This window comes from Elephantulus edwardii, unplaced genomic scaffold (assembly GCF_000299155.1).
Source record: "Elephantulus edwardii isolate Elephantulus edwardi_28Jun2011 unplaced genomic scaffold, EleEdw1.0 scaffold00207, whole genome shotgun sequence".
NCBI classification, from domain to species: Eukaryota; Metazoa; Chordata; class Mammalia; order Macroscelidea; family Macroscelididae; genus Elephantulus; species Elephantulus edwardii.
In genome coordinates this window covers 2,399,669-2,421,761 of record NW_006399957.1, presented here as the reverse complement: position 1 = coordinate 2,421,761, position 22,093 = coordinate 2,399,669, and the positions used below count along the sequence as shown (strand labels likewise).

The 22,093-nt window shown below is 49.4% G+C and overlaps 1 protein-coding gene across 1 annotated transcript; it reads left to right on the top strand.

The window, feature by feature from the left end:
* Positions 1–905: 905 nt before the first annotated feature.
* GALR1 (galanin receptor 1) lies at positions 906–17,140 on the top strand. The gene is made up of 3 exons (XM_006897231.1): positions 906–1,571; positions 6,994–7,059; positions 16,823–17,140. Exons 1-3 carry the CDS (start codon positions 906–908, stop codon positions 17,138–17,140), a joined length of 1,050 nt encoding a protein of 349 aa, XP_006897293.1.
* Positions 17,141–22,093: the final 4,953 nt, after the last annotated feature.

Below are 22,093 nucleotides of genomic sequence, written 5' to 3'. Positions count from 1 at the left end.
GCAGGTCTCCTCAGCCCAGGGTAAGAGCTGAGCGCACACGGGGATCCTATTCCTTACCACCACCACCCCCGCCCCCTGCTGTGGACGTTTTACAAAACTCCAGGTCCCTGCTCCTGGCGCATTTCCTTTTGCGGAGGCACAGGGACCGAGTCAATCCCGGGATTGCCGGCTTGTCGGTGAGGCTAGAAGCGCTGTCCCTGACAGGCACCCAGGCGAGGGGAGAGAGGAACAGTCCAAAAGGTGAGGGCTGTGCATCTCCCCGCGCTGTGCGCGCCCCTGCGCCTCCAGCGCGCACTGAGTCAGTCATCTGGCGAGCACCAGTCAATTCCCCTGTGTCCTGAAGACCAGAGGGCGCGGCTGAGCCCTGCAGGGAGGTGGGCGGTGACCCACTGGGTAGGACGCTCTCATCCCTGCATCCTCGTACTTACTGGGAACGAAGAGGCACCCTGCTGCCCGGCGTCCTCCCTCCCTCCCTCAGCTGCAGCCAAGGAGCTGGTGCGCACCAAGCATCGGAAAACACCGCCCAAGGACTCCCTCCAGCCTCTGCCAACACCGGGAGGGAAGCGGGGAGCCCGCCTCACAGCAGGAGCTTGGTCCTGGGACGAGGAAGCCCGGCTCACCGAGCAACAGGTGTGGCTATGGCCACTCCCCACGCCCGCGCTGCCGCCCGCAGAGCAGAGCGCTGAGGCGGGAAGGTCCGGCGACAGCCGCGCGTCCCTTGTCGCAGCTCAGAGGGCGGGTCGCCAGCATTCCCGGGACCCACTGCCGCCTGTCCTCGCCAGCCCGCAGGTGGCCGTGCAGCAGCCTGGGTCACGAGGCTTGGGCGCCTTCGTGTCGTGCGCCCCGAGGGCCGCTCCAGCTGGGGACACGCGGCTGGCTCCGAAGTCCCTCGCCCGCGCCAAGCCATGGAGCTGGCGGCTGAGAATGGCAGCGAGGGCAACGCGAGCGGTCTGGAGCCAGGCGACCCCGAGCCGCGGCCCCTGCTGGGCATTGGCGTGGAGAACCTGGCCACGCTGGTGGTGTTCGGGCTCATCTTCGCGCTGGGCGTGCTGGGCAACAGCCTGGTGATCACCGTGCTGGCGCGCAGCAAGCCGGGCAAGCCGCGCAGCACCACCAACCTGTTCATCCTCAACCTGAGCATCGCCGACCTGGCCTACCTGCTCTTCTGCATCCCCTTCCAGGCCACGGTCTACGCGCTGCCCACCTGGGTGCTGGGCGCCTTCATCTGCAAGTTCACGCACTACTTCTTCACCGTCTCCATGCTCGTCAGCATCTTCACCCTGGCGGCGATGTCGGTGGACCGCTACGTGGCCATCGTGCACGCGCGCCGCTCCTCGTCCCTGCGGGTGTCCCGCAACGCGCTGCTGGGCGTCGCGGTCATCTGGGCACTGTCCATCGCCATGGCCTCACCCGTGGCCTACCACCAGGGCCTCTTCCACCGCGGCGCCCACAACGAGACCTTCTGCTGGGAGCAGTGGCCCAACCCGCGCCACAAGAAGGCCTACGTGGTGTGTACCTTTGTCGTCGGCTACCTGCTGCCTCTGCTGCTCATCTGCTTCTGCTACGCCAAGGTGGGCGCGCGGCGGGGCGGGGAGGGCCGCTCCCCTCGGCCTGGCCTGGCCTCTGCGGAGTTTCAGTGGGACAGGCCGCCCTGGAAAGTTATTTGGAGGCGGGAGTTTGAGGAAGTCTGGCGACAATAGTCCCTAGAGAAGGGTCACCTCCCCCACCCCCTGTGTCCCTGCTCTTCGCAGCCGTGGCAGCCTCCAGAGCCCCCCCCCCCCTTAACCAATGGAAAGCTGCCTCTGCCTTGTAATTCGCAGCCCCAGATCGCCGGCGGAGAAATGAGGGGCGGGGGACTGCAGGGCGGGCTTGAGGGAGGCGCCGAGCTGTGCGCTCCCTGCGGCCAGGCTTCAGGGTTTGCGCTCTGGGCCGCAGAGGCTCTGCTGGGCGGGGCAGGGCTGTGGGCTGCATGTGCACAGTTCAACCTGACACACTCAGGTGTAACCCAGCCTGGCTGCTCCGCGTCCTGACCACAGTGTCCATGAAGGTGGGAAGCAGAAGGTGGGAGCTTTCCCACCGAGCCCTCTTGGAAAGGCTGGGCGCGTCTGAAGGTGGTACCAAAAAAAAAAAAATCCTTACCTCCAAGAAGCAACTTGGTTTCATCCTCTTCAAGACAGACCTGTTTAGTCTCTTGGCGGTTCATGGTGTATTCATCACACATCACCGTTCAAAGACATGGATTCTTCTCCTGTCAACCTTACTCATCATCCAGCTCTCTGATGTATAGCAAGTAATTGCGAAGACAAACCTTGATAAGGCTCATCTTAGTCTTTAGACTGACTGCGTTGCTCTTGAGCACTTGGGAGAGGTGCCTGAGAGCAGATTTTCCTAATGCAATTTGTATTTTGATTCCTGACTGCTGGTGCCAAGAGTGTTGATCATAGAATCAAGCAAACTGAAATTGTTAACAATATCAGTCTCTTCTCCATCCATCACGGTGCTGCCAACTGGCCCAGTGGTGAGAATGTTGAGCTTTAATGCATGTTAAAGACTACAGTCCTTGATCCTCTGCAGCAAGCGCTTCAGGTCCTCCTCAGTTTTGGCAAGCAAGGTTATGTCATCTACATAACAAGGATGAGTCTTCCTCCAACCCTGGTGCCGCATTCCTCCTCATAGAGCCCAGCCTCCTGAATGATCTGTTTCACATATAGATTAAAGAGATGTGGATGTAGGGTGCGTCTCTGACATACTCGTTTCCTGATTTTTGAACCTGGTAGTGTTTCCTTGCTCTGTTTTCATGACTACTCCCTAGTCTAAGTACAGGTTTCACCTGAGCACAATCAGATTCTCTGGGATTCCAGAAGTCTTCTGAATGAACAGGACGCCAGTGAGGAGGCCGCGAGGTTGTGAAAACCGTTAGTGCTACAGTTTGGGGACTAGATTTTTTTTTTTTTTTTTTTTAGTTCTTAAAATTTATTCTCCAGCCTCAGCCTCCCGAGTAGCTGGGACTACAGGCGCGCGCCACCACGCCCGGCGGGGACTAGATTTTTGACATAGTTATGCTTTAATCTAAGTAAAACTGGAGTAATCATTGAAAGTCTAGGTCATACCTGGAAACTCACTCCGGGCCTAAGTGGATAGCAGGAAATCCATGGCCTTTGAGCTGATTCTCACCCACAAAGTCTCTCAACGAGGCTTCTGAGTTTGCCTTCTTTCTCCCACGAGCAGCTGGTGGATTGGAACAGCCAACCTTTTGTTCACACTGCACCACCAGAGCTCTTAAGTGGTGATAAGTCCCTTCAAGTTGCTTTAATTTGGTTTAATCATTAAGCATTGCTTCCCTGGTAAGGATATTGTTGTCACCTGAGTGTTGGGCTTGAGACTGGCGGATTCCTGGTGGTCCAGGTCTGCTGGGGTCAGGACTGGTGCTTTTCCTGAGGTCCAGGTCTACAGCCAAGGTGGGAAGTCACAGATGCTGGAGAGGCACTTGGGATGGGGGGGGGAGGGGGCTTTGTTTTGTGTCACACATTCATACTCCGCACAGCGTCTTGGTGACCTCGTGTTGCTCTGACAGGACTACCCCAAGTTGATGGCTCTCCGAGCACCAAACTCACTGCTGTCAGTCAATGCTAACCTCTCGGAGTGCTGGTGGTCCAGTCGTTAAAGCATTCAGCTGCTAACCAAAATGGTTTAAACCAGCAGCTGCGCACAGTAGGACGAGGAGGCGGTCGGCTTCCAGGTGATTCGTAGTCTTGGACACCCTGGGATGGTTCTGTCCGGCACTGTCGCTGTGGGGGCTGGTTCTAGCAACACAAGTGTGTTTCCGCACTGTTTAGGATGATGCGGCAGTCCGAGTGGAAGACACCCCCCTCTGCCATTCTTGTCTGCTGAGCATCTGTCCTGGGTGAGGCCCAAGCTGGCCTGTCTTCTCTCTTCCTCAGCTCCTGCTGCTTCTTGCTTGTTTACCTTCCTTCATATCTGAAAAGAGATTAAATTAACACACAGCCTATGCCAGTCCTGTGTTATTAACAAAACATGGAAAACCAGTTTTCACATGGGATTAAGGCCATAGGCATAGGAAGGTTTACAACACGTATTCTGGGGAGGACACAATTCAATCCATAATGCACACAGGGAGAACGCTGGAGAGGCCTGGTGCTTCCAAAATTTTACATATCTAATGAAATTGTTCTTTCTGGTTTCTTTTCTCTTGATCACCTCCTCTGAAGACTAGAACCCATGGGCTGTGCCTCCTTTGAGGACCTACAGTTACTCTGTAACTATGCCACCCTCTCCTTAGGAGGGACTATGGTTTGGACCCCACTTGGGAGATTATATCTTGATAATCCACCAATGTCTCCATGTACCGAGACAGCGTTGGACCCAGTGGGAGGGGCCTGAGTGGCTGTCTTTCCACACCCTCTGGAACGTCTGGCCTCATGGCCATGTCACCAGCGAGCCGTCATTATCTTCTGGAGAAATCTGATCTGGTCATGATGCCTCCATCCTTCCTCATCTAGTGACGAGACCTTGGCATCATACAGCCACATGTGTTTAGAGTACAAGCTCCAGAAGAGAAACCGAGCTGAGCGGGCTTCCTTGAGCCCTTACTTCCTTCAGTGGCCATTGAACCACACTTGACACCTGTCGGTCTTCTGATGTTTCTGTTTAGAGACCCAAATTAATTCACAAAGGAATGAATGGACCTTGAAGTGGAATGAAAAGGTTGTTGACCTTTAAACTTTTTATGCTGTCTCATCACCACCTGTCCCTCTCCTCCCTGCATCCTGCTGCCTCTTCTCTCTTCTTCCCTCTTGCTCTGTTGTTCAGTTGGCCAGTGTCTTTTGTGGTCTCCTGCTGGGAAGAGCTCCCTAGTGCATCTTACCAGGTTTCCCCGTCCAAGCAGGGCCCTATCTCCCATCTCTTCATTTGCTGCGCTCTCCTGCTCCTGTTGAGGCTTCTTTTGGCACTCACCCTATTTTCACCTTCCAGTGCCCTGGTTTCTGCTGATAAAAGAGGAAGGTGACCAGAGGTTAATATGTTGAGAGTCACCTCTGTGCTCCCGCTGCGTGCAGGTAGACCTTTGCCTTGTTGACGATGCTGAATCACTTTAAGAAAGAAGGATCTTAGTGGGCAGGGAATTGGCAGACTCACACCACCAAGGTGGCTACCTACCCAGCCTGGGGCTTGTAGAAGAGGGAAGTAGTCTGTCTCCCCAGTTAGGGAGTGCTAGGTCGCTTCCATGGCTGCACCTGACAGACAGGGCTGATGGAGGAGACCCAGCCTCTGCAAAGATTTTGTGTGATTAAATGGTCTTCCAAACCCAGCGCTGGAGGAAGGCAAGTGCTGGAACTTGCCTTGAGGTTCTTTGAGATTCACAGCTCAGAGATCTGTATGGGCCACCAAGCCTCATCCTTGTCCAGGGCTCGTTGTCTTGGATTTTGTCTTGAATGATGCTTGTGAGCAACACTAAGTCCAAGCTCTGCAGCTCTAGTGCTCTGAGAGAGAGCAAGCTTGTGTTGGAAGTTCCTGAATGGGCAGGTTTGCAGGGCCCTTCCCTGAGTTGCTGCTGGTGGCAGAAGACAACAATAGCTGCTTTAATTGGAAACCAGTGTATCTTCAAGGACATTTGCTGAAGGGGAACACTAATTGCAAGTACTACTAACTGGTTTTCTCCTTGAGATACTGAAATTCCAGCATGCATAGCACATTAGGAAAAGTCTGAATGAGAAAAGAATGTGTCTGGTGGGATGATTTCCTATGTGGAGTTTAGAAATGGAGACGACTGGGAAAACAGATGGGATGCCTGGAAGGGGAGTTTGGGTGTAATTTAGCCTCACTGGGTGCCTTAGCACCCCACATGTTGGGCTGTTTGAAAGCTCTGCAATTAGAACTCACCAGCCCTTCAAGGGAGAAGGATGATCTGGTAGACTAGGGAGCTCTGCTGGCCTAGTGGTAAGAGGCTGCACCACCAATCTGAAGGCATGTGGTTCAAATCCAGCTGCTTCACAGGAAAAAGATGGGCAGTCTCCTTCTGTCCTTTTCTCTGAAGCCCGTTGGAGGGTCAGCTGTGGGTTAGTTCCTATAGTGTGAAACAACAACCAGCACTAGGAAGATTCATAACCTCGGAAACAGGATGGAGGGTCTCCGTGAGTTGAAATCAACTTGGGAACAATGGGTTTGGGGTCTTTTGGGGAGTTTTGCCTTGTGAGTAATCTGGTTCTATCGTCTGTGTTTATTTGCTTCATTTTCTTGTTGGATGATGAAATTCTTGAAGGCAAATAGGATCAGAGCTCGACGGGGACCTCCGGTGATGTAGTCTGTGGGGGTTGTGCTGCCAACTGAAAGGATATGCTTCTCTGCAAGTGTGAATCCACCAGCAGCTCTGAGAGAAAGACCCCGTGTGACCTACAGCTCCAGAAGGCCCATGGCGTTGGCTCAGCTCAAAGGCGAGGAGTGTGAGTTTGGTCTTTATGAGGAACTCTGTTGGCAGGACGGTTAAGTGCCAACAAAAAGGCTGGAATCCACTCATTAGTTCAACGGGATAAAGACCTGGCGTTCTGCTTCCCAAAGACGACAGCCGGGAAACCCTGTGGGAAGTTCTCTGCCACAAGGGATCTCTGTGAGTTGAAGTGGACTTGTTGGCCCCCAACAGCAGGGTTCGGATGTCCCGGTGTCTGACACATAGTGGAAATGTGACGGGGGATAGTCATGAGATTTTCCTGGAGAAAAATCAGGTTCACGTTCCAGCACTTTCTGCATTTTCACTTGTCTTTCATACTCTGAACTACTGGAAAGTGGGTGCATCTGGCGATTCCTGTTTACTCTTACTGTTCATTTTAGTAATTTCACAGGTAGTGGTATCACCTGATAGTATGATTTTTTTTTGCTCGATGAGGGATTACACCTTGGGATTCCAGGCATGGTCATTGCCAAAGAGATGATACAAGACCAGAATGAAGATAAATCTCTTTATTCTTTTGTGTCTTTCAGGTTCTTAACCATTTGCATAAAAAGCTGAAGAACATGTCAAAGAAGTCAGAAGCCTCGAAGAAGAAGGTAATTGGCACCTGCATGTGGCTCTCTAAAGTGTATTTTTGTTGTCTTTATTCTCAGTTGTCCTCATGTCTGTCCAGTGTCTGGGAAACCTAGGTTCCGTCAAACAGATGCCAGAAATAAAGCTCTTCCTGTTAGGGCAGTGATGGGGCGGGGGGGCGGGGACAGTGAGGAATCACAGGGGCTTGATGTGGGAGTGGCATGGGGCAGATACACATATTTATTTTGGCTTCTGAACCCAGTTAGAAGTCCGTTCTAGGGAGACTGAGGCCGAGCGCCTGCTGGAAGCTTGCAGGCTTTCCATGTTACACTCACCTTCTCTCTCTGAGCCTGAAAGGTTTTGGTTTTGTTTTCTTTAAGAGAAACTTGTTGTCATCTCTCCCTAGATCCTCAAGTGCAGACACGGTAGTGTCCTTATCTCTTCCATTTAGACTCTGTGAGTCCTGGGACACAAAGCCCAAGCCCAGGGCTGCAGTGTCAGTCGGTGCACAGCCACCTGGACAAGGTCTCCAAGGCTGCAGAGTGAAGCAAGCAGACTGCCCGAGGAGAGGCTCCTGGGTTGTAGGCTGGGCGTTGACACCATCAACCAAAGGGATGGAAGGGCTGACTTGGAGGGAGTTTGAAGGAGATATTACCCCTGTCTTATTATTTTTCCTAAAAAATGAATTGTGACTCCAGTGAGTATCTGATTGATGTTAAAAGCCCCAGGTTATTGATATTCCCTTCATTTCTCAGGGCAGGTCTATTGAGTTCTTATTTGATAATATTGATATAATTTCTGATTATAGAAAGTAGAATGTGATTATTGGGCAATATGATTATGGAGGAGATTATAACCAGATATTTTTACCCACCTATGTTAGTAATAAAATCTGAAAATATCTTGGTTTTCCTTCTAAACATTTATTATGATCTACCACATACATGATTTTAGAAATTATAGCTCAGATAACCATATCTGCTTTAAGAAATCTTTGAAAAAAGGACTTTTCCTGATTTTTCTTATTCATACCAGAGCTTCAGCCAGTAAGTCGGGCCTCAAACCCTGGCTGACGATTCGCATCTCCACCAGGACTGACAGTCAGAACCTGAGCATTAACAAGCTCTGCAGGTGGTCTCCACACATCCCCAGGTGATTCTCATGTGTCCTCCTGGGGAGCTTGTTAACAGTCCGCCTGGGGTGGAAACGCAAATTCTCAGCAAAGGGTTGGGCTAGAACGAACCTGAAGCTCTAATTCATACACAAGAATGTGGCTAAAACACATCCATTTCTATGGTCAATGGAAGTCACTGATGGACATTTGGTTAAGCTCAAGTCAAGTCCACTGCCACGGGGTGTAGGACAGAGGAGGGGTCCCACAAGCTTTCCGACTGTACATCTTTCTGGAGGTGGATTGTCTCATCTTTCTCCTGAGTGGCTGGTAAGCTCACACTGGTCCTTGTGGTTGGTCCTCAGACACTGACTTCTCACCATCAGGGCTCGTTAGGTATAAAAACACACATATTAAGACATTCTTTGCAGTGCAAATTGCACTTGGATTAGAGAAATAATCACTCAGTTTTTAGGATAATGGCCTCAGAAGAAACTCCACCGTAGATGTAACTGAACTATCTTACAGCTTCTTTCCCAGGCCTTTCTTACGGGAATCCACCGGGATGCAGGTTTTCTGTGAACCGTCCGCATCCCTCTAAGTGCTGGCATGGGGAGGAGGGCTGCATGGGCAGAAGCTTCCAGAAGCCTGTGTTTGCCCATTTTTCAGTGACCGCTTTATACTGAGTTCCTAGTGTTTCTGATCTGCTTCTCATTGTTCACTCTGAGACGCACTTCTCATCCAGGCGTCATCAAGGCCAATAAAGACTTGCTGACAGCTGCCCCTCAGACAATCCTATCTAGAAGATAAAGATTGGACAGCATCTTGGGGTTCAAAGTTGAACTGGAGCGATGTCATTGAGTAAGCCAGCTGACTGAAAGAGATTCATGTTTGTTCCCATTCCAAAGAAAGGTGACCTGGGAGAGTGTGGAAATTATTGAACAGTATCAGTATCACATGCAAGCAAGATTCTGCTGTGATTATCCAAAAATCACTGGAACAGCACATCAGCAGAGGACTGCCAGATGTGCAGGCTGGGTTTAGAAGAGCTCGTGGTAGTAGGGATATTATAGCCAATGTTAGATGGATCTTGGCAGAAAGCGAGAATACAAGAGGGATGTCTATCTTTGTTTCATTGATTTTGCAAAGGCATTTGACTGTATGGATCACAACAAACTTTGGCTGACTCTGAATGGGAATCCTAGAACACTTGATTGTGTTTATGCAAAACCAATACTTGGGCCAGGAGACAGTCATCAGAACAAAGAAATACTGCATGGTTTAAAATTGAGTTGGGTGTACGCCAGGGATGTGTCCTATCTCCATACCTTTTCAATGTATATGCAGAACAGATCATCCAGGAGTGTGGGCTGTATGAGGAGAAGTGTGGCATCAGGATTAGAGGAAGACTCATCAACAACCTGCGTTATGCAGAGGACATAACCCTGCTTGCTGAAACTGAGGAGGACCTGAAGCATTTGCTGTAGAAGATCAAGGACTGCAGCCTTCAATATAGATTGAAGCTCAACATCAAGCAAACAAAGATTCTCATCACTGACTGGGCTGATTAGCAGCATGATAGACCGTGAAGAAATTGAGATTGATGACAGTTCAGGTTGCTTGCTCCACAATCAACACTCTTGGTACCAGCAGCCAGGAACTTAAGAGATGAGTTTCACTGGGAAAGTCTGCTGTCAGGGACCTCTCAGAGTATTGAAGAACAATGATGTCAGTGTGGAGACTAAGGTGAGCCTGATCCAGGCCATGGTCTTCGCAATTACTTGCTAAGAGTCAGAAAGCAGGACAATGACTGGGCAAGATAGGAGAATTAATGCCTTTGAGCTGTGGTCCTGGAGAAGAGCATTATAGGAGAACAAACAGATTCTTTCTGGAGAAGGTGAAATGAGATTGCTCCTTGGAGGTAAGGATTCTGAAGCTTTGTCTGACATTTTTGGGGCATATTGCAAGAAGTGACCAGTCCTTGGAGAGGGACATCATTCTTGGGAGGTTGAAGGGGCAGCACAAGAGAGGAAGACCCTGGATGAGATGAATTGATTCAGTGACTGGGGTACTGGGGGTAGGTGTGTCAGAGACAATAAGTTTGGCACAGAATAGAGCAGGGTTCAGAGCTATTGTACGTAGGGTTGCTATGAGTCACAAGCAACTTGACAGCATATAACAAGAATAACAACAAGAGGCATGTAAATCAGATAGTGTCCTCTAATGAGGAGGGTCAGAAGGGCCAGGAGGGCCCTCGTTCTCTCCTCCAATGGAGGAGAGACATGTACTTGTCTTTGATTGAGAAGACTTGATGTTTACCCGAAGGCGGGAAGCCATATGTCTTTAATCACTCCTGGATCTTACCTCCGGCCAGGGCTAGATTTATTCTCTATATCTGCAAAAATGTTGAAGAGAAACTGTAAAAATTCTCTGAGAAGAAGAAAGTAGTCAAAGGTATACAAAAAAATTTTGTGAGAAATGGTTATAAAAGCTTTTTTGGGTCCATAAGATCTAAAGATCAATGCTTAGATAAGCAACTACTTGTTTACCTGTATCTATATTTAAGTATCCAAATCTGTGTATGTATATTGTTGTTAGGTGGTGTGAGTCGCATGTGACCCTATGTATACATCTACATAAATACTCGCTGCATTCAGTCTGGTTCTGAAGTGACCCTCCACTGGGTCTGTTGATCTTCAGGAGAGCAGAACCCCGTGGGATGGTTCTCCTCTTTGATAGGGTCTGTGGATAGGAATAAGCCCACAGCATTTTAGAATGATGGCTCTGAATGTGCTGTGCCGCTGGAGAACATTGAAAAAGCATGGACTGGAAGACACAGCTTTCCTCCTTCTTCCCACATAAGGACATTTTGGAATCAGGATCTGGAGGGAGAGCGGGAGCCTTCTCTCCTGTCTCACACCCTCGGACCTCACAAGCAGGTGCTCAGTCTCTTTTGATAATCGCCACCTTGTTTGCAGGGAACTTATGAACTGCAGTGTGGCGATGGTTGCACTTAATGTTGTTAGGTATCTTCCGGCAGGTTCCGGCTCATGGTGACCCCAACCCCGTCCAGCAGAATGAGCACCGTCCGCTCCTGCTCTGTCTTTGCTGTCATTGCTGCCTTAAACCCACCTTTGAACCACTGAGTCAATGCCTCCCACTGAGGGTCTCTTTCTCGCTGAGCCTGCATTTGACCAAGCAAAATACTCTTTCCCAGGGATGCATCCCTCCTGATAGCATGTCCAAAGTATGTTTCTCACTATCCTCGCTTCTAAGTGACAGACTTGAGACCAATGAGTTCAGAGTTCAAGCACTGTTTTGACAGGCCTCCACATGGGAAATTGAGGCAGGGTGGCAAAGTGTGAGGGGGGGCTACAGTTGGCAGGGGCTTCCCACAAAGGCAGGTCCTTTAATGGTTCCCAGAACAGTATTGTTCTGGTTGAAAGGTACAAGGAGAGGAGAAGTGGCACTGTTGTGAGCACTGTTTGCAGAGTGTGAGGGAGAGGAGGGTGGTCTGTAGTTATGGGCATGGACCCAGTTCCCAGCCTCTCACTGACAAGCCCTCCGGCTGCACTATGGGCCCAGTTCCCAGTCTCTCACTGACGAGCCCTCCGGCTGCACTGCCTCTAAGACACGTTTGCTGTCCTTCTGGAACTCTGATGTGTTCAGTCCTCTTCACCAGCACACACCGCCCCAACAGGAACAACCAGTGGTCATTCACTGAGCTGATACGACTCTGACTCATGTGTCAGAGGAAACTGTGCCCCGTGGGGTTTTCAGTGACTGGTCTTTTGACCGTAGACTTTTCTTCCAAGGTGGACATGGGTGGATTTGAATCTCCAAACTTTCGGTTAGTACCTAAACATGCTCACCATTTGCACCACCCAGGAAACCAACTGACCAAACCCACTGCTGGGGGTTGGTTCTGAGGTGGTGACACCCCTGAGGGGCAGGGTTGATTGTGTCAGCAGTCAATCACTTGCTTTTGTTATAGGTTGGAACCCAGCCTCACCTCAACACAGAAAACAACCTGACTCTTGTCCATGAGAGAGAGAATGGACAGAAGTATGGAAAATAGAACGATAAATGTTGAATTAATCAGGAAACGTACACAATGACAAACATGACCATGGAAAACCCAACATGGCCACGACTCCCTGCCTTCTGCTTTATGAATCAGGATAAACCACAAATATTCTTAACAAGCTACTAGAGTTCATTTCTACCCTAAGCTTTTTATATTTAGTGGAAAATATTCCCAAAAAAGCAATGAACCAAATATCCAAAGGGTATTTTTTTAATAGAGAAATATTCTTACTGTCTTTGAAAGAGAAGATGGTGTTTTCTTTTCTATTTTGTGGGTGTAATTATATCTAGATTGTTTTGATTAAATCATCTCAGAATGGAATTTCTCCTAAGCTAATAGAGTAAATGCATTGATAGCAGACACTCCCTCAATACACGCAAGCAAATGCTTTGTTTGCTGCTGTGCCCTGTGCTAAGCGGCTTTAATATGTAATTTGATCTCCATGTAGGAATCTGCCACCAGGCTTTAGGGCCAAGCCATTCTTAGTGCTCCAGACAGGTAGGCACACACTGGGGACACTTCATCCGATGGCATAGTGGGGAATGTGCTTCCATCCAAATCCGAATTCACCAGTTGATCTGGGAGAAGAGGTTGGCCAGTCTTCTTGCGTAAAGATAACAGCCATAGAAACTCATTGATGGTCCCCAGGAGTTAGAATCGACCTGAGGGCAGTGAGTTTGGGTTTTGGCTTATCCTCTGTTCAGATGAGGAATCCAGGCTCTGGAGTGCTGGCTTCTGGTGCAGGTGAGGAGAAGGGTGGACCTGCTGGAATTCGTGCACCTGCCCATTCCAGCTGCCGCATCTGTGCCCATCCTGACCGTGGGCTTCGTCCACACCTGGAAGGACTCTCCTTGCTTCTTCTTCTATTTTTGTTCTACTTCTGACCTTACTTCTTAACCTCTCACAAGGTGGTGCACTGCTTACTTTAAGATGCTGTGTTCTGTGAGGGTGGGATCCCACCGGGGTGGGAAGGGCGGTCAGTCATCCCAAATGCCCTCTCACTGTGTGGGAAGTGTTGCGGTGGTGAATGTGTTGGATCTAGAGAGTGACGTCTCCCCATAAATGTTTGTGAGTGTATGAAGCCCGCATTTCCAGCAGAGGAATTTGTGGTGGAGCAGTGATTTCCTGTCGTGAACTTGTGTTCCTTCCTCCTGTCCTTCCTCTGGAGTGAGGGCACAAGAAAAAAAATCTCCCCCTGTGCTGTTGGTTCAGTGCTGGACGACTTACCAGAAGTTTGATAGTTTGGACCCGGCAGGGCTCCTCAGAGGAAAGGTTCCAAGCATGCTGCCATCGTTAGATGCTGCCTTACTGGGTGACCTGAAGAGAGTGCCCTGCCCCACCCCACAATCCCTGCTGTCCATTGTTGGAATCACTGTGTGACTTTATCTGACCCTTCGCTTTTCCAAACCCAATGCCCTTTTTTGAGAGATTGGTCCCTTCAAACACACGCCTAAAGCATGAAGAATGAAGTCTCACCGTCCGTGATTCTAAGGAGCATTCTCACTGCACTTCTTTAAGATTTGTTGACTCTTTTAACAGCCTGTGATGCAATCACTATTCTTTGCTGACACCATTTTTTTAATTGAAATGGTTATATTTATTTTTTATTATTAAATTTTATTAATTTTAATGAACATTTACAGGGATTTTGGGTCTTCACTCCTTCACTGCTGCACCATTTTCTCTACCCTCCTCCCCAGTTTGTTCTTCTTCCCCCGCCATCTGAATGTCTGTTTTAATTGTCCAATTGCCACAGTGCTTGTCAAAGTCAGTTCTGATTAATCTCCTTTGTCAGTGTGTCCTTTGCCATTCCCTATCACTCCTCCCTGACAGAGACTTCACCCTGATTCATAAGGAAAAGGGGATGGCGTATTCTCTTAGCTACTTCCTGCTGAAAAGGGACGTTGTGGGTTTCAGGGTGAAGATCTTCTCTCACTACTCTAAAGGGCCCCTTTGGCAGTAGGAAACACATAGACTATTATGGAGATTTATTTTGGAATTTAGATGCACTGTTATTAATTGTGCTTAGCCGTACATGTTCATATCCTTGAATATGTATCATGGGGGGTTTGCAACCTAGAAGACACAAATTTAACTAACAAGTTATAAGTACATGAGTCAAAAATTATGGATGCTGACACCATTTTTAAGATCACATCCTGGAAAGCTCTGTGGGGCCCTGCTGTTCTGTTGTATAGGGTTTCTACAAGCCGGCATCAACCTCATGGAACTCAACAGCCAAGACTTCATTTTCTCCCATCTCTCTGTCCTTGCCTTTTGTCTATTTTCAGTGAAAATACTTCTGCAAGGAAGGGGAAATATCACCCTTCCACCTCAGCCCTGGGGTAGAAGGTCCCAGGAAGGCTGTGCCACACTTTCCTGCTTGTTGACATGTTCGGGGAGTGCGGGAAGAGAACACTGCTATTGGCGGCTCCTCCATCCACATATCCAGCCACACTGTTTAAAATATTACAGCTGAGACTGATTCCGAGAAAAGGGAGAGGCTCCGTGGTGCTTAACCTTTGACCAAGGTGGTGGAAGTACTCACTTCTTGAATAAACCCTGGTTTAGTGAACATTGAAGCTCCCAGTGGCAGGGGTAAAGTGCTAGATTTGTGACCAGAGACCTGCTATTTAAACCCACCAGCTGACCCACAGGAGAAAGAAGAGGCAGTCAGCTTCCGGGAAGGCTTACAGGCTTGAGAATTTGGAGGTGTGACTACCCAGTCCTAGTGTCACTGTGCGCTGGAATTTTCTTGACAGCAGTGAGTTTGAGTTGTCGCTGTTTTTGTTGATTGCAACTCATTGTGACCTATGAATAAAAGGCCTGAAGCCTTTCTATAACTATAGTCACTTATCAAAGTTCAATAAGTTTCCATAGGCATGTTGTTTAGGAAGTGGATGCCACTTTGATTTGAGAGTCATTTGTGAAGGATCGGCCAGCCATCTGGATACTGACTGAAAGGCTAATAATTCAAATCAATCAGCTGGAGAAAGATATGACAATCTGATTCTTTAAAGATTTACAACTGCTCTGTCTTATAGAGTTGCTGTGGGTCAGCGCTTGCTGGCAGGTTGTGTGAGGCCTGAACTTCCTGGCCAAGAGAACCGGGAGATGGCTCAGCAGAAACAGGGAAGCCTGGAGTAGCTTCCTTGTCTGACCAAGTTAGAAAGCTAAGACATGGGATTCCCTCAGTGTTCTGCTCTAACTGGTGTGCACACTGGTGTGACAGGGGTGTGTGGCAGGGGTGTGCACACTGGTGTGATGGGGGGTGCGTGCTGGTGTGATGGGGTGTGGTGGATGGTGACCAGGCAGGGTTTCCTTCTCTCTGGGGGTGTGTTGAGAGCATGGAGGTGAGGGAATAGCCCAGATCTCCACTTTGACATCATCGGCATCTCAACCAGAGCTGCTGTTATGGAAGCATAAACAGGCAGGAGCTTCAAAGAACAGTTACTTCAAAGTTATTTCATCATTTCGGAGGCCATAAATCCACATTCAGAGTCTCAGCTTTGAGGATGGCTATCTCTGTTTTGGGTTCCAGGTTAATCTTTGGCTTCCTTTTCTTAACTCAGCAGGGATAGATTTAGGGCACACCCTGCACTGTATATCCTTATTAACAGGACAAAGAAAACCCTATTTTCAAATGGCATTACATCCAAAGGTAATCATGGGTGTCCTTGAGTCTGTTTTCTGTCTCAGCGGCCATGTGTTGGAGCAGAGCTGCCCCAAGAGTTTCTAGGTATAATCTAATTGGAACAGGTCATCAGGGCTTTCGCCCCCAGACCAGTGGGTGAGTCTGAACTGCCAACCTCAGCTGGGGCTGCTGTAAGAGAAGTAACAGAACTGCTCACTAGCAATAAGCAGTCCCAGTGATGGAAACCCTGCGGGGTAATTCTTTTTGCTCATATGGGGTCGCTGTGAGTCAGGACCGAGTGGACAATACCTAAGAACCACAGAGGAGAAACAAACGTATGTGACACACATGAACAATCGTGTGTGAGGTGCCTCTCTGGGGCTGGGCCTCCTCACTACTGGCACATTTCACAGTGCCCGATGTGAAGAGAGTCTGGCTCTAGTTACAGCTGGTTATCAGCCCACATGTGTCCGCGCAGAGCTGCCCTCCACACGGTTCACGCACCTGCGTTCTTGGAAGAGCACCACGTTTTTCTTCTAAGGTGCCCCTGCTTGCACTTTGCCTATACCTTGAGCTGACAGTGAGCACGCTAATGTCTGCACTGCATGGCGACTCTGTGCCGCACATACCTGTCTGTCTGTCTGTCTGCATGACTCAGGATGCACATCTTCTGGTCTGCGTGCTTTGCACACACTCCTCAAAGTCCTCTTTAGAGACCTTGATGGCAGGGCATGAAGGAGACACCAGCTGAAGGCCAGCATTTAACACAGGTTTGGTTCAATGACAAGGGGCAGTGGCTTCTGGGGCATGTGCACAGGAGGTCGTGAGGCTGGTACAGGACTGGGCAGGCCTTTTGTTGAGTAGGAGTGGACTTAGAGCCCCCGACAGCTCAGGCGGGTGCTGGCTTCTCTGTGGTAATGGACACGTCTGTTCTCCATGTCTTCTCTTCTCCAGACGGCGCAGACGGTGCTGGTGGTCGTGGTGGTGTTCGGCATTTCCTGGCTGCCGCACCATGTCATCCACCTCTGGGTTGAATTTGGCGTCTTCCCCCTGACCCCCGCCTCGTTCCTCTTCAGAATCACAGCACACTGCCTGGCATACAGCAACTCCTCCGTGAACCCCATCATCTATGCTTTTCTCTCGGAGAATTTCAGGAAGGCCTACAAGCAAGTGTTCAAGTGTCCCCTGCGTACGCAGTCCCCACTCAACGACACGAAGGAGAACAAGAGCCGCATCGACACCCCGCCCTCCACCAACTGCACCCACGTGTAAAGCAGATTGCTGGCTGTTCCTGCTTCTGAGTTTCCACAGGAGAGAGCCTGACGCAGCAGGAAATGCAGGGTGCGCTGAAGCCAAGCTGTTACTGTCATCGCAACAGCAAGTCATATCATCCTAACTCAATCCCACTGTGTTCAAAGGAACTTCAAGTCATTCGGGGATTCTTTAGTCTAGTGGGGATTATTTCTAGGGAAAGCTGGACTTCAATTTTATTTTCCAGTTGTATTTCAGAAATGACGATAGCAAAGTACTATCTGGTTTTATGTCCCTAAAGAAAAGAAGGTTTCTTGGAATGCTACAGATGGTTTAGGTCAGGACTTCAAACTGGGTCGACTATGGTTGATGGACCAAAATAAGGATGGGCTGGAATTTGTAAAAATCATGAGTGTTTGGAATGATAACCAGTTTAAGAAAAGCTGTGAATCAAAATATTGGAAAGGGAGTCTTGGGAGGCACGTCAGAGCAGCACATCTGGCTGCCCTCTTTGAGCAAGACATTATTTTTGAGTGCCTGTCAAGATACTCAGTTGCTATGCAGTATATATGCTGTCCTTGTTTTCTGGTAAACTGGCAGGATATTGACCTGTGGTTCCTTGTTCAAGATATTATTCTAGAAACCCTATTTTGCAAGTTCCAGTCTGTCCCAGCTATGCCTCAGTGTCTCTAATTGAACTGGGCAGAACCGGTTCAAAGCCCTAGTTCTCCTCTTTGTGGAGGAAGGAGCAGGACCAGTCAGCATGGTCAGAAAGCTTTGCGAGCTACCTTTGGTAGCAAATGTATTTGCTGTTGTTGTGATGTGCCGTCGAGTCACCTGTGACTCACAGTGACCCTGTGTACAACAGCTCTGAAGCCTGCCCTGTCCTGAGCCGGTCTCACTGACTCTGACACGCCCTCCCTCATTATCCCAGCTTCCGTATCAATCCATTTCATCCTGGGTCTTCCTCTCCTGCACTATTCCTCCACCCTTCTGAGAATGATGTTCTTCTCTAAGGACTGGGCCCTTCTGGGCACATGCCCAAAGTATGTAAGGTGGAGCTTCAAAATCCTAGCCTCCAAGGAGAAACTTGGTTTCACCCTCTCCAAGACAGACTTACTTGTTTCCTTGGCAGTCCATGGTATGTATGTTCAAGACTCTTCTCCAGCACCACAACTCAAAGCGTCAATTCTTCTTCTGTCATCCTTAGTTCTGTTTAGTTCTCTGATGCAAGTAATTGCAAAGACGATGGCCTAGGTCAGGTGCATCTCAGTCTCTAGACTCTAGACTCATTGCTTCTCAGTACACTGGAGAGGTCCCTGGCAACAGATTTTCCCAGTGCAGTTTGTCTTTTGATTTCCTGACTGCTGGTACTAACAGTGTTGACTGTGGAGCCAAACAAAATGTAATTGTTAACAACCTCAATTTTATTTAACCTCAGATTTATTTAGAAAATAAACTATTTTTCAGTTCTTACAGTTAAGAAAGCAGATGATATTAAAAGGCCTGTGATCTGCAATACAAGTGTGGGGCCCAGAATGCAGATTTAACCTGAATCTTACTGTTCCAGCTCTCTCTATAGAGACACCAGCTCTAGACCTCGTGTTTCCAGGCCAGCATTGCTCCCCGTTACAGAGTGCAGCCCTGCTGAGGGGAGCTGCCTGCTGTCCCGAGCTGTGCTGATGTAAGTGTGAAGGCACCAGCCCACCAGTGAGCAACTGGCTCACGGATTAACGACTGTCCTGTGAATTTAGTTTTGCCAGAGTATCCACCATGCCTTGAAAGGCACAAACCCCAAAGAAGGATCCTAACAAGAGATTTAAAAGAGAATGGTGTCTAGATAGTAATTTCTATTATACCAAAGATGGGTCAGGTGCTGCATGTGCCGCTCATACCATATCGGCAAAGCACACTGAATATCTGCTGAGGGTTCTCGGTGGTGCCAGTGAGCTGCAGGTAGCTTGCAACTGCTTAACGGAAAGGTTGGTGGTTTGAACCCACTCAGCAGCTCCACAGAGGCAAGATCTGACCATCTGCTGCCGGGGAAATGACCTCTGCTGCCATGGAGATGACCTCTGGTACTGTGGAGATGATCTCCGGTACCGTGGAGATGACCTCCGGTACCGTGGAAATGGTCTCCGGTACCGTGGAGATGACCTCTGGTACCATGGAGATGATCTCCGGTACCGTGGAGATGACCTCTGGTACCGTGGAGATGGTCTCCGGTACCGTGGAGATGACCTATGGTACCGTGGAGATGGTCTCCGGTACTGTGGAGATGACAGTCAAGGAGACTCCGGTACAGCTCTGCCCCATAACACTGGGTCACATGGACCCTCTGTCACTCTGCAGCAATAGCTCACGCGTTTGGTACAGTTAAAGTCTGAAGCAGACTGTGTACTAGTTGGATTGACACAGGACTGTACCGATGGGCTCAAGAATGTCAGAGATGATAAGGACAGCACGGGACCGGGCAAGCTCAGGGCTGTTATCCACAGGGTTGCTGAGAGCTGTCCTCGCCTCCAAGGCTGTGGGTCCCGGAGGGCTTGTGGGTCCCCGTGGACTCGTGGGTCCCCGTGGACTCGTGGCAGTGGGGATGCTTTGGTTAGGGTTTCTTGAACAAGAGGTGCTAACAGAACATGTAAGAGACTTGATCTTCTCAGAGTGGAGCAGAGGTGGTGGGATCCGCCCGGCCTCAGGGTAGGTTGTTTCCTTTAATGTGTAAGCCCTGCGGCTAAGCCCGAAGCACTTGGGGGGTTAAACGAAGCAGGACCCCAGTCCTCCTGGTCAGCAGTGAGTGAAGAGGGTGGAGATGCGCCTCTGAAGGACCGCTCAGGAAACGTGTTCAGTGCACGTGGAGGACCCTGCCTTGCCCGAGCGCACCGCTGTTTCTGGTGGAGGCCGTGGCTGTTTGCTGAGGATTTTGCCTCTCCACGGAGGGAGGAGCCCTGGAGGATTACAAAGTCGGAGGCGTGCTGTTTCACAGGCACGAGAGACAGGGTTCCATGTGGATGGATGGAAGGAGCCCTAGTGGTGCAGCGGGGTAAGTGTTGGGCTGCTAATGAAGTCCACCAGCTGCTTTGTGAGGGCAGATGAAACCCTTGGCTCTTTTAAGGGTTCCAGACTCCATCTTTCAGAAAGGACTGCGTGGCAGTGGGTTGGTTTGGGTTTGGACTGATGGATGCTGTGACTCAGCTGGTGACATGTGTGTCTGGGGTTCTTGTGAGAGATCTCAAGGACACCCTCTGTTTCTCTGGTACATGTCAGTGGGGGCTGAGACCATTGTCTAGTTAATGGAGTGACCTGTGGGCACTTGGTTCCCTTGTTCCATTGGTACCATGGTACCTGCAAGTCCACGTGTTTTCACCTTACCTTCCTTGTCTGGAGCATTCTTTGGTCCACACATTCTCCCTTCCCCCAGGCTCGGTAACTATGAGAGGCCCCAGAGTGCATGAGTCACTGGATGTGGGGACACAGGGGTGGATGCCTGTGCTTGGTCCTCCTCTGCCTGGTGGTGCAGCTGGGTGATTCTAGCACCTGCAGGACACCAAGGCTCCTGATACCTCTGACCTGCTATTCAAAGCGACAGGCAGCATGTTGTAAGGGGGGCTTGCGGGCATCCTTGGGTTCACAGTGAGGGGGGCTTGCAGGTATCTGTGGGTTCACAGTGAGGGGAGCTTGAGGACATCTCAGGTTCACAGTGACGGGGTATCTGTGGTGTCACTCCTGACCCGGAGTCAGCATCTCAAGTGGATTTACTAAGACTGGGAGGCATGCTAGGAGGTGCTGGAGACCTGTTCTCTCTGTCTTGGGCTGCGTCTGTGCCAGGTTGGGAGAGGATATTCTCTCACTGTTCCGTCACTGTCTGTTGTCCAGCTGCTTGTGTAGACTCTCAAGAGAGGTCCCAGTGAAGCCCCATTCGTGATGTGGAGGGAATGCGCTTGGTGTACATGAAGACACAACCACAGAGGGCCTTTCACTCTGTATATGTGTCTACCTGGACGTCTAAGAGTTTGCCATATTGAGAGGATTGCATGAAGAATTTCTCATAACATTTAGTAAATTCCTTTGTGAAACTAAAAGGACTGATATGGAACCAGTGAGTTGACCAAGATTCAGTCATTTCAACAGAAGCAGCAGATACTGCACTGTCTAAAATCAGGAAGGGTGTTGATCAGCACCATATCCTCTCACCATATCTATTCAATCTTCATGTAGAGAAAACAGTCATGGGCTGTAGGAAGGTGAATACAGCGTCAAGACTGGGAGAAGACTCACTACTAACCTATGATGCACAGATGACACACCTTGTTTGTTATAAAAGTGAAGAAACACCTATTACTGAAGACCAAAGACTATAGCCTTCAACATAAAATAATAATCCTGGCCCAATAAGGAATGTCACGATGAATAGAGAAAAGACTGGCTCTGTCAAAGATTTCGTTTTCCTCGGACCTACAATCATTACACATGAAAGCAACAGTCAAGAGATCATTTTGCATTGGGCAAACCTGCTACAAAGGACGCATTTAACGTACTAAAGAATGACGATACCACTTTGAGGGCTATGATGTACTTGACTAAGGTATTGACCATCACCACATATGTATGTGAAAGCTAGATAAGATCAAAGGCGAATTACTGCCTTCACATTTTGGTTAAAGAACAATGAATATACCGTGAACTTTCAGAAGAATTGCCAAGTCTGTCTTGGAAGAACTATCGAGAATGCTCTTTGGAATCGAGGGTGGTGAGACTTTGCCTCATGCACTGTGGCAGTGTTATCAGCATGACTCAATCCTTGGAAAAGACCATCGTGCTTGGGAAGGTGCAGGGTCAGCAGAAGAGAAGATGACCTTCAACAAGATGCATTGACACAGTGACTGCAGCACCGTGCTGAGCACGGTGGAGGTGGTTAGGGTGCAGGGACACGGTGACTGCAGCACCGTGCTGAGCACGGTGGAGGTGGTTAGG

Excerpts from the sequence above, each read along its gene's own strand:
- GALR1 (XM_006897231.1), top strand. The coding sequence starts at position 906 with ATGGAGCTGGCGGCTGAGAATGGCAGCGAGGGCAACGCGAGCGGTCTG. Across the intron at positions 1,572-6,993 it reads TCTGCTTCTGCTACGCCAAG|GTTCTTAACCATTTGCATAA; the intron begins GTGGGCGCGCGG and ends TGTGTCTTTCAG. Across the intron at positions 7,060-16,822 it reads CAGAAGCCTCGAAGAAGAAG|ACGGCGCAGACGGTGCTGGT; the intron begins GTAATTGGCACC and ends TCTCTTCTCCAG.